Genomic DNA, 15,294 nt, shown 5'->3' on the forward strand with positions numbered 1-15,294 from the left:
TTTGTATGCCATCCTATCGGCATAACTCAAGTGAAGGTCTTGTTCTCTAATCATAGTCAGGGGCGTAGATAACCTTCCAACATTGGGGGGGGGGCGGTCCAGTTTCTGTACTGGGAACATAAAGAGGTTCGTTTGAGAGGGTGGTCCTCTCCCGTGGTTCTGAAAAAAAAAACAATTACAATTAATGTGGTGCGTTTTGGGGGAATTTTCATGTTGATATAAATGTTATTATTTTCTTTCCAAAAACTCTAATTACTACATAAAATTAAGTACATGTTTCTGTATTTTAATGACGGAGTTTAACAGTGATATGAGAAATAAAAACATTAACATTACATTCACAATGGATATATTTTATTACTGATGGACATTTTTAGCACCTGAAAATGGGAGAGTGTTATAAATAACCACATGAAAATACACAACAACCAATACAATATGACATGATTAGTAAATAATGTATCCACATTTCGAGCACTATTAAATTACTGAACCAGGATAAATAAATATTATTAAATTAAGTTAAATAAACAAAAATTACGGATAATTCATTTTTAAGCCACAATTTATCATGCACTGTTCGCGTAATGTTAATGCCAAGTGTCACATTCTATGAAAACTTCCCGAAGATAGTTAACCGTGATTTATTCACACTGACGAACTCATTGGCAACATCTAACAAGTCCATTGCGTCGGTAGCACACCTGTGCACGTGGAGCGTCATGAGGTGGGTGAGTCTCTCCTGTGTCATAGACGTCCGGAGGTACGTCTTCAGGCGTCTCAGGCCGGAGAAGGACCTCTCGCTGGTGGCGTTGGTGGCGAGCATTACCAGGACGTTGCGGAGGACGCGCATAAATTTTGTGTTAAATATTAATGATAATACTAAGAAACATTATTAAGCAACAATTTTTTTTACAATATGAGTATTTTTTGTATGTTGTGTCTTTTTTTCTAAATTTCGTTTGTAGATCAACGTTAGGTTCATAAAAGATAAGAACGATCGCATATTAAAATTGAATACTAATATACATACCTCATCGTAGTGGAGCCATGTGAAGGAATCAAGCCAATAAGATTGGAATGAACGCTGTCCTGGCTTTTTATTCCCGAATGTACGCTTAGGAAACGCAAAATTTCGAGGCTGATTAGGAATACTCATTTTGAACATTAAACAATTACATATATGATATTGTTTCAATGATTTCGAATCAAATAATGACTGATGTACTTAGAGAACAAAAATATTTTCAAACTAATTTCTGTTGTTCACGCGTATATTTACTCAAAATTGTTTTAAGTGGCAGTTACCTTTGAATTAAAGCGATCAATTAAAATTAAAAGAATCGCCTGTCCCTAATCAAAACACCGACAGTGCAATCACGGAAAAGAACAATAAAACAATTAACGCAATGACATTTACCCCGGCCCCTAGTTTATGACACCTAACAAGGGATATTGACACATCACTATTGGCAACCTCAGAGCAGACGGAGAGGGGACACATGGCTTCTGCACTGACGGCGCGTGATTACAAAAATACTGGTTTTGGGGTGGCGATTTTTGGGGGATTTTACGTTTATTTATATAACGATGACTAGCCAAAATATTTAGGGGCGGCCGCCCCCCCCCCCCCTGCCCCCCCAATTATCTACGCCCCTGTATTATTACTATTCTTACTACTTATTATTACTACTTATGTACTATTAGTATTCAAAAAAATTAATATGCAATATCGCATCTTCTGTCGCCAGCGTAACAATGGCACAGGATAAATTCTCAATTAAACCTTTATGAACCCTTTAGAGGTTGCATCTACCACAGAAATTTAATGCGCACTTATCGTTAGATTTTAACTGCGCTTCATGCGACAGAAACACATTAAATTCTGACACAAGACCACCGATATTTACCGATACCCTACATACATTTGTAATAAACACAATGATATATATACATATGTACATTACTTTTTGTGTGCGTATCTGCCCTATTCATATTCGCAATACCATTACTTTTCTCATTTATGTGCAGGTCCCTAGTTCATAGCGTACATAAAATGACGTATAATTCAGTTATTTCTAATTTAAATGATACCTTCTTATTTCCTATATCATAATAACAAATATTAAAGTTCTTCAAAAATCCTATGTATAATTCTCTAATATCCGTATTGTTATGATGTAGAAATTTATGTAACATTCATGAATATGATTATTTCCTCGTACATTCTAATTTTATGAAAATTTACAAAAATTCCATCAACTTATATGTATTTTTTATGCTGAAAAAAAAATGCGTCCGTACATAATTCTGTATTCTAACAATACAAAACATGTATAACATTCTTTAAATACTCTCTATTGTGTTATCACCTTTAATTTCATTATTTCCATTACTCATAAAATAATGTAAAACTCAAATACTTTCTCATTCAGCTATTTTATTCACAGTTCACCGATATTTATAAAAATTTACCGATACATTCAAAATTTGATTGATTTTGTTACTTGCAAAATTTATCCGTACATAATTTATAATTATCATTATTATTTTACAACGACGTAAAATTCTTTAAAACAATTCTTAAAAATTTCGTTGTCATGACGCCTTTCACTTTCTATTTCTAACTTAATAAATTTTGAAATTCCCTCTCCAGGTTTGCCACTAAATAAAGACGATTTGTAATTAAGATACCAAACGAAAACAAAGTAATTAACGTGTCATAACACACAATTAGGTTTCTTCTACATAGCACCTAAACGTATCATGACTTGTTGAATGCATAGAAACAATTAAACATACATTAGTCAGGGAGAGGCGACTTCCCGTGATGTATTCTAGGTGTAGATAACAAATTTGGGATGTCTATTCAATTGGAAACCCGCGCGTATAGGGACATAAAATCCGTCGGGATAAAATGTCACCTGTCCAAGCGCGGCGAACCGCCCTGAGAAGCGAGAGTCACGACGAAGTAATTGAGTACGGAACGGGTACTATAAATACACAGTCAAACAGAAAGATTTTACCCTTGGCTGCTCTTAGGAAATATTCGTTTTGTGTTAAATACTTTGGTATCGAAATTAATTGTTTATCTTAAATAAAGAACTTAAACTTTACATTCAGACTTGTGATTCATATTACGTGACACAGTCTTTAATTGGTTGCCGAGGTTATAGGATTCCGAAGAACCTGGACCTCGCAGAATATCTGGTAGAGAATAATTTACTTTTTTACTTTATTATCTAAAATGGCCAAACACGCAGTTCCACAATTTTTCCAAAATTTAAGTGAGCAAATAAGGGGCGTCACGACTGCTATAGGGACACAAAGCGTATCGCAAATAGTTCCACCTTTTGATGCGAACCCGAAAGAATTCAACAATTGGATAAAAAAACTTATAGAAATATGGGATGCTTTCACATTTGGCCGGGGAACGGATAAAAAACATAGAGAAATATGGGATGCTTTCACATTTGGCCGGGAAACAATTAAAGTTAGTTGCTTACAAATCTAGTAAATGACTCATAGACGATTACATTCATAGATACTTAACTGATTATCCTGAAGAGACATGGGGAACTTTAAAAACGGAACTTAAATCTAGATTCGCTGAAATTCAGGACCCTCATTATGCTAACGCTCTTTTAAAAAACATCAAACAAAAATCAGACGAAAATGTTCTATTATACGCAGAAAGACTCCTATCTCTTGTAAATGAAGCTTACGAACACGTTGAAGAGAATATAGATATCATAGAAAACCAGCTAGTCGGAATTTTTATTGATGGCCTGAAACATGATTATTTACGCCTCAAATTAATGCGCAAAAACCCAACTACTTTAGCACTGGCCGTAAAAAGCGCTATGGAGGAGCAAAATGTAAGGGCAAGATTTGAATTAAGATCGCACATAAGTCCTAATTACACTCCACCAACACATAACGGGCCTGTTCCTATGGAAGGTGATCATTTAAGACCATCTAACGCTTGCTTATACTGTAAGAAGCCGGGCCATGTTATACAAGATTGTAGACGTAGAAAACGCGAAATAAATGCGTATACATTCGGGCAAAGCGGTAGAACACACAGGACAATGTATGACAAAAATTGGAAAGAAAAGATAGATTGTTTGAACTGTGGCAAATTCGGACATTTTAGTGGTGAATGTACGCAAAATAGGCAAAATGTGAATAGAAAAAACTAATAACCTCTTGTCACCATGAAGCCGGAGACGAGAGTAAAGTGTTGACCTATAATAGTGCTTTGTGTGGTAATCCAAATTCTTGTCTCATTTCAATAGGAAGTAGTAAATTTAGAGGGCTGGTTGACACCGGCGCCGAGCTGTCGGTAATGAGTAAAAGAGCTTATGATCTCAAAAACAAATCGACGCTTGAAATAACAAAAGTTAATCTAAAATCAGTTAATGGCAATTCACTATATGTTCGCGGGAGGGTAGAATTGAAGTTTAAAATAGGGAGTATATATGTAGAACACCCATTTTTGTTGTTGAAAACATAAACAGAAACGTAATACTAGGAAGAGACTTTTTACAAGATAATGGCATCCGTTTATATTATGATCTAGGATGTTTAAGGATGAAGGATTGTTATGTACCTTTAGAAGAAGATGTAAACCTTCCAACAATAGCAAGATTAACTAGACATACTGTTTTAAAACCACAAACTGCCTATAGACTCTTTGCTAAAGCTAAAAGAGATTGTATACGTTCGGAGCAAAATTACGACTTTACTGGGATAAACAATTCTTTCTTCAACAACGAACCTGGGTTAATAATAGTTAACGCGATTGTCAAAGCGACGTGCGTTCGAGCATTCCCCGTCCTCGTTATAAACAATACACACAAAACAATTAAGCTTAGACGCCACTGTGCCTTAGGGCGAATAAAAGCTATTCACAATAATGACGTATGCTCAGTGGAAGAAATCGTAAAAAATAACCCACCGACAACAGGTTTGTCTGAGGAAGAGATTTTGTCAGATTAACATGTTGACGGAGATCAAAAAAAGATAATATTATCCCATTACTTTTAAAACATAGGACTCTTTGCGAAAGAAATAATTTAGAATTAACTCAAACTTCATCAATAGAATTTACAATAAATACAGGGGATCATCCGCCCATTAAATTGAAGCCGTATCATAATGTGTTGAATACAGTCTGTGCTGCACGAAACCACTGACTCATCAGCTGGGAGCCGCCCATCAACAAGTGTTTCATCCTTTAATCCCAGGACACTCTCCGGGCGGTGGAACCGCAGTGCTGATCAGGCACTACGGGTTAGTGGTTAGCTGCCAGCTCTTCTCCTCCCTCTTAATCCATAGCCAACTGGACGCTCTCTCTGCTGCTTGACCTAGTCTCCCAACAGTTCTCTTTCTCTCTCCTCCCCTGATTCCTAGGGCACTTAGCATCCTCCACAGTGATTGTGCGGGAAAGCCTCTGGCGCCAATTTCGATCGGGAACAGCCATGTTTTCCAACCGCGGGAACTGCACTGGTCTAAGAGATCAGTGTATTTGGCTTTCTTCCGCTCATATGCCATGTCGCACCTTGATTCCCATGGGACGGTGAGTTCAATGGTCACCAGCTTTTTGTGTTTGGTGGACCATATCACTATGTCAGGCCTCAGTGTAGTTTGGACAATCTCGGGAAAGACCAACTTCTTCCCTAAGTCGACTTTCATCTCCCATTGGTCTGATTCATCTAAGATCGACGTGTTTCTAGGAGCTTGCTTTGTGGTTGTTTCCCCTGCCTTGACAAAGTTGATCTTTGTAGATGCTGTTTTCTTTGCTGTTCTTTTCTTCCTTCTCTCGCGCTCAAGTACATCTACTAGCTCCCTAAGGACAGCATCATGTCTCCATCTGTAGCGGCCATGTGTCAGCGAAGTCTGACATGCTGACAGGATGTGTTCCATGGTGCCTGGCTTGTTGCAAAGACTGCAACTTGGGTCTTCCACTAGACCCCATCAGTGGAGGTTGGTTGGGGATGGCAGCAGGTCGTAAACTGACCTTAACAGGAATTTGAGTCTAAGCGGCTCATACTGCCATATGTCTGCCCAAGTAAACTTCCTCTCTGTTGTTGTCCATTTGTTCCAGGCACATTGTCCGCCCATTTCAACTGAACGGGCTCTTCTGCTCTCCTCTTCGCTCGCCCTGATTTCCTTCTGCACCATCTGACTCCTCTCCCTTTTATCTGCCGTACTCCATCGCTGTGGTTTTATCATACCAAGCCTTTGTCTGCCCTCCGTAGTAGTTCCGACGATGTCTTTGTGTCTCAGTATACTTTCAGCTTGGGACACCGCCTGGCTTGCCGACCACTTCCTTCCGGTTCTAGTCTCTATGCCTGCCATCCTGATCAGGTCATCAGACGATTCTTTCAGTGTCACCACCATCCTGGCCTTGGCAACTTTGTACTCCTCAACAACTGATGATATTGGGAGTTGGAGCTGGTTGGTCCTCCCATATAGTCCGATGCTGGTGAAACTTGGTGGGACCCCTAGCCATCTACGGAGGTATCTGTTGATGGTTCTTTCAAAGCCTTCCACAGTAGAAACTGCTATCTCATACAGCATTAGAGGCCACATGAGTCTTGGTAACAATCCATGTTGGTATAACCATGCCTTGAATTTTCCAGGAAGTGATGTCTGGTCTATCTGCTTCAGACCTTCTTGGAGTTGGTTCTTGGTGCGGTTTGTGCTGCTTGTGTCATTAAGGCTGGCATCGTACCATTTTCCTAGGCATTTGATGGGATTGTCTACTATGGATGGTATGTCTTCGCTCTGTACCTGGAGGGTGAACCTTTGAGTAACCTTTCCCTTCTTGATTACCAAGCTCCTCGATTTTTTTGGTTTGAACTTCATTCTTGCCCAAGTCACTGTCTCATCCAATGCTCTAAGAACCCAACGAGCTTGCACATGTGTCGTTTTAATTACCGTGAGGTCATCCATAAAACCTCTATTGGATGGGAGGTATATCCCGGAGGTTGTCTTTGGTCCTCTGGTTTCCCTCTTTGCGGTATTGATAATTAAGTTCATTCCCATCACGAATAACACGACTGAAATAGTGCAGCCTGTTACTATTCCTTTCTCGAGCCTTATCCAAGGTGTTGACTGTTCTCCTACAGCAAACCGTAGTTGTATGTTACTGAAGTACCCATTGATAATCTGTTGCACATGGTCTGGGATGTGGTAGTGCTTCAGTGCGGTTTCAATTAACTTGTGTGGTATGGAGCCATACGCATTGGCAAGGTCAAGCCAGACAACAGTGAGGTCTTTTTGGTTAACCTTTGCTTCCCTGATGATCTGACTGAGGGCGCTTGTATGTTCCACACATCCAGAGAACCCTGGGACGCCTCCCTTTTGCACTGAGGTATCAATGTATTGGTTTGATGTCAGATACTGCGTCATTCTCTTGGCCAGCACAGCAAAGAAGATTTTCCCCTCAACGTTCAGTAAGGAAATGGTTCTGAATTGGGTGACGGTCTTCGAATGCTTTTCCTTTGGTGTAAATATTCCTTCTGCCTGTTGCCAACAATCTGGAACTTTACCTTTCCTCCAAACCACTTTCAAAAGATTCCATAAGCGTCGAAGAAGTTTGGGGCACATCTTATACACCTTGTAAGGGATACCATTTGGTCCTGGGGCCGACCCGTCTCTTGCCTTTTGAACTTCTTCTGAAACCTCTTTCAGTGTAGGTTCCTTGGTGTCTAGAGGTGTTGTGGGTTCTGGTACTGGTTCTATTCTCTGGCAGTTGCCTAACGGTACGTCTCGGATATCATCAGAGTGCGTTTCAGTTAGGAACTGTGTAATTTCTTCCATGCTGCTCTCTAGCTTGCCCGATTTCTCTTTGTCTAGCAGGTTATTAGAGAACTTGAATGGATTTGCAATGAACTCAGCACGACGTTTGGCCTTTTTCCTTCTTTTCCCACGAAGTTGTTCTGCCTTGCATAGGTTTAAAAGTTGTTCCGTCTGGCTGTCTCTTAACTGCTTCAGCCCTGGCTTTTCTTCTTCCCTGGCATGCCTATATCTCCTTCGCAAAACCTTCAGTTCACTCCTGACGCCCTTTATCTGTCGCTGCCTTCTATTCATCTGTACAGGTTTCTTGGTGGTTTTCTGGATAGTCAGACCGAATCTTTCTTTCCCAACTGTGTAGACAAGGTTGGTAAAAGCAACCAGCTTTCTCTCAACTGCTCCTTGGAGTGCTGTCTCCAGTATTGCATGAAGGTCATCATCCAGGTCTTTCCATGCTTTCTTGTCTGACGTTTTCGGCCAGGATATTCTTGGCTTCCTCGGAGATTCATCACCCTTGTGAGCTGTTGTGGAGTGTGGTAAGTCGGTGTTTGCCTCTGGGTCACTCTGTGTTCTCAGAAACGCCAGTAGTGGGTCTTCATCATCGAAGACTTCTTGAGCATCCGTTCCCGATCGCAATGTGTTTGTATCCAGCATGTCAGCCGCTATGAGGTCCCCAGTACTGTGGGTTTGTTCCTGACTAGGATCCTCCACCGTCTCACCAGACATTACATCTGTGCGCTGCTGCTGTCGTGCTGTCTGCCCACACATAGTTCTCGTTTGATGTATGCGCAAGCCCCTGAGATTCTTGCAGACTTTTCCACACCTACACTTTGTTTCTGCCTTCTTTCCAGTCAAAGTCGATTGAACTAGCCGTGTCGTAACCGTTGAATCCGTCCGTGTAAGTCTTTCATCCTCCCCCCCCCCCTCTCGGAAGACTTTGGGGGTATTCTTCTGTAATGGAGTCTGTAGCTGAATAATGGTTGTCCTCTTACGAAGACTGCATTCTGGGATGCTACCCCATCCTGCACCTGGCTAGTCTTATCCTGGTTGTCACCTGTCTTTCCAGTGTCACCAATCTATTCTCGGTTGCCATCTAGTCTTTCCTAGAAGTCACTGGTTCCCCAGATAAGTAATGTGTTGAATACAGTCTGTGCTGCACGAAACCACTGTCTCATCAGCTGGGAGCCGCCCATCAACAAGTGTTTCATCCTTTAATCCCAGGACACTCTCCGGGCGGTGGAACCGCAGTGCTGATCAGGCACTACGGGTCAGTGGTTAGCTGCCAGCTCTTCTCCTCCCTCTAAATCCATAGCCAACTGGACGCTCTCTCTGCTGCTTGACCTAGTCTCCCAACAGCCCTCTTTCTCTCTCCTCCCCTGATTCCTAGGGCACTTAGCATCCTCCACAGTGATTGTGCGGGAAAGCCTCTGGCGCCAATTTCGATCGGGAACAGCCATGTTTTCCAACCGCGGGAACTGCACTGGTCTAAGAGATCAGTGTATTTGGCTTTCTTCCGCTCATATGCCATGTCGCACCTTGATTCCCATGGGACGGTGAGTTCAATGGTCACCAGCTTCTTGTGTTTGGTGGACCATATCACTATGTCAGGCCTCAGTGTAGTTTGGACAATCTCGGGAAAGACCAACTTCTTTCCTAAGTCGACTTCATCTCCCATTGGTCTGATTCATCTAAGATCGACGTGTTTCTAGGAGCTTGCTTTGTGGTTGTTTCCCCTGCCTTGACAAAGTTGAACACCGTTAAACAATAAGGTATTCATAGATAAAGCAATTGACGAAATGCTAGCCGCAAACATAATAAGCCCGTCAAGGAGCCCGTGGAGCTTTTCCGTAGTTTTAGTGGACAAAAAGAAAAATACACATGATTCAAACAAAGATAAAAAAAACGAAACAAGGTTTTGCGTTGATTTCAGACAACTTAACAAAATTACAAAACCAATTGCCTATCCATTACCACTAATAGATGATATATTGGCCTTGTTAGGTAAAAGTAAATATTTCACCAGTTTAGATTTGATATCAGGATATTGGCAAATACCTATAAAGGAAGAGGACAGAGAAAACCGGGCTGTAGCCAGAGGAAAGCGTGTACCTGCTGTCAACAAATTAATTGGTCCTCAGCATTACTGACGCAGCCATAAGGCATTAATTATTGCAAACAAGACATATACAGCAGTTATGCGACAGAAAATTGTAATATTAATCAAAGTACTGACAGTACTGATGTGACGATGCTTTTGAAGAGGATGGATATAAAAGAATCAATTTAAGTTTATCTACATCACAAAAATTGTGTATGTGTGAACGAAAATATTGGGTACGAAACAAAAATAGGTACGAAAATTGTTGGTACAAAAATTATGCCATAAAAAATTGGTTAAAAAAAAAATGTTAGGAAAAAAAATTGGGTAGGAAAAACTAATTGGGTACGAACGAAAATTGGGGTACGAAAAAAAAAAGATACGAAAAAAATTGGGTACGAAATAAATTGGAACGAAACATTTTGGGTAATGAAAAAAATTTGGGGGTACGGGGAAGTAGTACCCGTGGGTAACTTGACCCATTCAGTGAAACTGAAAGGCGGGTTACATTCTCGATCAAATATAGCAAGAAATATCTTTAATAAGATATTCGTCGTGTATTTTCTGTACCACTTATCTTAAAAAACGTTCTGTTACAGTAAAACGTTTGTGGGTTATAACATTACGTTTCAGCAGATATATTCAAAACTTGACATGATCTTTAATTACACCATGCTCTTTAATTTCACATGTATGTCATACCAAACTTTATATTTCGCTGTATTCTTTCCTGAGTTTATGATGTCATGTGTACGGACGTGATTTCACATATTTTTTTCTCTTTTGATTGTTGTTTTTTCTCTAATTCAATAAGCTTGGGCATTTTTGTTCGTTAAGTACGGCAATAATTTCTTGATGATTCCCGAAAGTAGGTGTGAGCACATAGTCGTAAGAGAACTTGAATACGTGAGTTCGCCCATGAACACATGGTAAGGTTGACTAAATCTCCGCGATATGACCTTATATGTGTTTAAAACAGCAAACAATATCCAACAAACGAATGAATTATCAAACATAGTATGTGCACTGATGTGGCTCTGTTATTTCCGTTTGAAAGTTTATTTAATATGCAAAATGAGAAAGCACGCATAAGAGGGGTTTCATAGATAATATATGGCTATTATGCTGTTTATATACCATACTCGCTACAACGTTTACAAATGGCAGGTTTGAAATAATTCGTTTTCTTTACACTCATGATCGCGTTAAACGTTAATTATACACGTTTTCATTTGCAATTTATTTACATAATCACTACAAATGTCAACTACAATACAGAAAATGCATAGTTGTTTCATTGATCTATAAACATATAATTGATTGAATATAACTACATTGTAACTAAAAATGAACGTTTTCAAACTGTTATTTATTTCTCCACACCTTACCATGTGTTCAGGGCAAACACACGTATTCAAGTGCTCTTACGACACGGGCCCGGCTATGTGCTCATGCCTACTTTCGAGAATCATCATGAAATTATTGCGTACTTAACGAACAAACATGCCTAAGCTTATTGAATTAGACAACAATGTGCATTAATAAAAAGCGATTAGACATATTTTAAAGAAAGGAAGGTGTAAGGTGGTAATGTTATGTTAAGAATCGAGAAAACACGCGCTACAAAGTGCGACGTGACCTTTTGGATAATTTGAAACTTAAGTAACATTATATCGCATGAATTAAAGGCTTCCGTAACTGCGATGTTAATGCGATTTATTTTTAACAAACATTCACTTAAGTAAAACACATTTATTACGTAAATCAACTGCAATTTGAGAAATTTGAATTAAACCAAGCAGCAAAATTTCAGAAAAACTAAAACCAAAAGTGGAAACGACCTTATGCCTTTAATCATAACGTAACGACGGATAGATCGGAATACATCGTATAACAGCTTACTTCCAAATGACATAAACAACAATATAGTTATCAGTCCCGCTGGGTCCAGTTAATGAAATGGCTTTTAGCATAAGCAAATGTAGCGAATGTTTTGGTTAGGAGATAGTTTTCCGACAGATTACCGAGAAAAAATAAAGTAAGGTAAATTATAAATGGTTGACGTTGTTATTCGGAACTCTCCAGTCTGGGTTTTTCCGATATTTAAGCACGCGCGGTAGGTACAAACAAAAGCTGACTAGCATATTTTAAAATAGAGAAAATAAATAATTTCTCGTATTCCTGAATAGTAAACACCACTTTTTCTGCTCAAACGTTCGTTATAGTTTATAAAAATACCATGATTTAATAATTTTTCTTCAAATGAACTAATCACGATCGTGTTTAATTTGTAAGAATTCTATGTAACACGATATAATGCTCATGTACATGTTAACAGCTTCGGTCACTGTGCGTAGGCCTGGGCATACAGTTTTACTGGAAGTTTGTCAACGAAACTACCAAGACATTGACTCTATCGTATATATATTATACATGTACTATTCAAATATATTTAAAATCATACAGACAAGTACCAAACAACAAAAACCTTACTATCCTCAGTCCATTCGTAGTACTATAACTAATATATCGTTCCATAGCAGTTGGATATTTATATGTCTATTGATATAGCTCTATTGTGATGCTTTTTTTTTAACTTATCTGAAAAGTAAAGAAAATTATTCGCTAAAGACTAAGACCTTTAGATAAGAAGGCACATCACTTACGAGCTTTACCATACATGACTTGTATTTGCTGTATCTATAAAGCATGCCGAAAAAAAACAAGAACACGACTAATGTTTTTTCAGAAGAAATATTGCATATTTCTAGCCGTTTGTATACATTCCTTTATTACCAAACAGCTGACAAGGTCTGCTTTTCATGTCTTTTAAGGATGTTAGCTACTGGACCCATTCGTATAGGCGGCTGTACATATAAACGGTGTGTTTAGACTTTAATCCTGCATTAAACGTTTGACATACATGTATATCAGAATTAGATGTGTTATGTGTAATTATTCATAATAATATTAATAGTAATAATAACAAAAGACTTTAATTTTGACATTTCCTTAAAGAAACACTACTGTCGTTTAAATACTAATTATCCACTATTGAATGGGAAGCAAATCGGATATCGACGTTACTGGTCATTACTGTATTAATGACAATGTTTGTACCTCCTGCGCGCGCTCAGAAATCGGAAAAACCCACAGCGCGCGCGTTCCGAATAAAATTTATTGATGCACCTTTAGCGACCAAACAGCCTTTGTTCACACTAATTGAATCCACGGCGTTGCTTTTTTCTATTATCAAAACCATTTTTGAAGGCGGCAATATGATTGGTTATTGAACATTTTTGAAGGCGTAAATATGATTGGCTATTGAAATGACACCTGAGTCACTTATGCTTTGTTATCAAATCCAGTCAGCGGGTAATACTGAAGAGCCAGAACTGGTTAAAATAAGCACGTTTGTATCAAACAATTATTTTAAGTATTGCGTAAATTTTAACGTTAATGTTTTGCGAGTTTTGTTAGCATGTACAATGTATTATGAAATGATTGTTGAATTAATGTAATTTTTCTATGATACGAGTGAATTAAAATCGACATTCCACCGACTCCAACAAAATTTTCTTTTTATTTTATGCCTTTTTACCGTTTATTTACATTGTAATATAGTTTGACTGGAGAATTTTGCTGGTATAAAGACGTCATTGCGTCACACTAATGACGTCTTTTTGTTTTTTGAAATGTATTCAGGCACGCCACGAGAGAAAGGGTAACTTTTAAGCGAAAGGGAAACAGCTGTTAATTATTTTCTTGAAAAGGGGGCATAAAAGAAACAGAACATGTGTTCATGGCAATATAAGATCGTGTGTTATATCACTCGTGATCATAGAAAAATAATATTCTCACTAGTGGCTGCGCCACTCGTAAATATATATTCTATGATCACTTGTCACAAACGACCCTACACTGACATGAACAAATATCCTCTATATTTTCATGCACATAGGCATGTGAAATCATGTCCGTACACATAACATCATTAACTTAGGAAAGGAAACAACGAGATATAAAGTTTGGTATGATATAAATGCGTTTGGTGTAATTAAAGAGCATGTCAAGTTTTGAATATATCTGCTGAAACGTAATGCTATAACCCACAAACGTGTTACTGTAGCAGAACTTTTTTACGATAAGTGGTACAGAATATACACGCCGAATATCTTTTTAAAGATATTTCTTGTTTCATGGTATGATAACTTAGACGAGCTGCTTCGCAGCATCGTCAAAATACTAGTGTTTCATAGTTATTGTGCTCTTAACATAGTTCACTGACCATCAACATTGAAACGATTCCTGTACACAGGTAAATTAAATATTTGAATTTGTGCAGAATTTTTATTTTTACAAATAATTATTTATTTTAACCAATGTATCTTTGATACATTGCACTGAAAGTATAAAGCTTACTAAGACACTCAAGCCTTTTTCCTGGGTAGGAACAATACTTGTTAAGAATATGGCAGGCTCATGCGGCCTCGGGTGTTTTGGCCTCGGCTTTTAGCCTGGGTCTATGTTTCTCCAGATTTATAAGCCCCGAAATCAACTCGGCCCTATCTTTACTTATTCATATTATTTAAAGATTTTTAGAACCCTCACTCATTGTTAGTGGGGATCAAGCAGGGACCTTCTTATAGCTAAATGGAAACGATATCCAGTATGACTACAACACTTTTTTATATCAATAAATATAATTGATGATCCTGTCATTCTAACTATGTTACCAATTCACTGAAACAATGTGAAACTCATTTTTACTACTGTCTTCTGCACAAAACATGATATATCTGCATGTGCATCCAAACAAATTAGTAAAAAAACTGTCACTTAATTAAATTATTTACAGTAACTTTTGTGCATGTGAGCTTTTCAACATTAACAGCTCTTGAAAAAATATACGTAACATCATATTTCATATTGTTTCATTAAATTATATGTTTTTAATTGTATTATGCCAATACTCATGCATGTGGCTATACAATAATACAACGATGTGTCACATTATTTATGAGAAATGCCAATACATCGCCATATCATCTCTGATTTAAGGCACGCAGTCTAGTGATGTTCTCTGATAAAAAATGAAAATATAATAATTACAAAGTCAAACAAATCAGTTAAATAATGCGACCAACTAAAATTTGCCAAAGAGCAATTCATATCGTGAATTAAATAAATAAAAGTAAGTGGAAACTTTGTCCCTGGAATCACAGTTAAGACTTATTTGTAAAATCTGCACATTTGCCTTTGGTCATATAGAATTTGGGAATAATAACCATCAATTCACATAAAAATGAACAGGGTGTAGCACGCTGCTGTTTATCTCTTGATCCTGTTAATAAATTGTACGGGTAATTTTCATACAAGTTTGATACTTTAAT

The 15,294-nt window shown here is 38.1% G+C and overlaps 1 protein-coding gene across 1 annotated transcript; it reads right to left on the reverse strand.

The window, feature by feature from the left end:
• Positions 1 to 5,979: 5,979 nt before the first annotated feature.
• On the reverse strand, positions 5,980 to 8,571 carry LOC127847189 (uncharacterized). The gene has a single exon (XM_052378957.1). It carries the CDS (start codon positions 8,569 to 8,571, stop codon positions 5,980 to 5,982), a length of 2,592 nt encoding a protein of 863 aa, XP_052234917.1.
• Between the last annotated feature and the right edge of the window lie 6,723 nt (positions 8,572 to 15,294).

The sequence above is a fragment of the Dreissena polymorpha genome, chromosome 1 (assembly GCF_020536995.1).
Source record: "Dreissena polymorpha isolate Duluth1 chromosome 1, UMN_Dpol_1.0, whole genome shotgun sequence".
NCBI lineage: Eukaryota > Metazoa > Mollusca > Bivalvia > Myida > Dreissenidae > Dreissena > Dreissena polymorpha.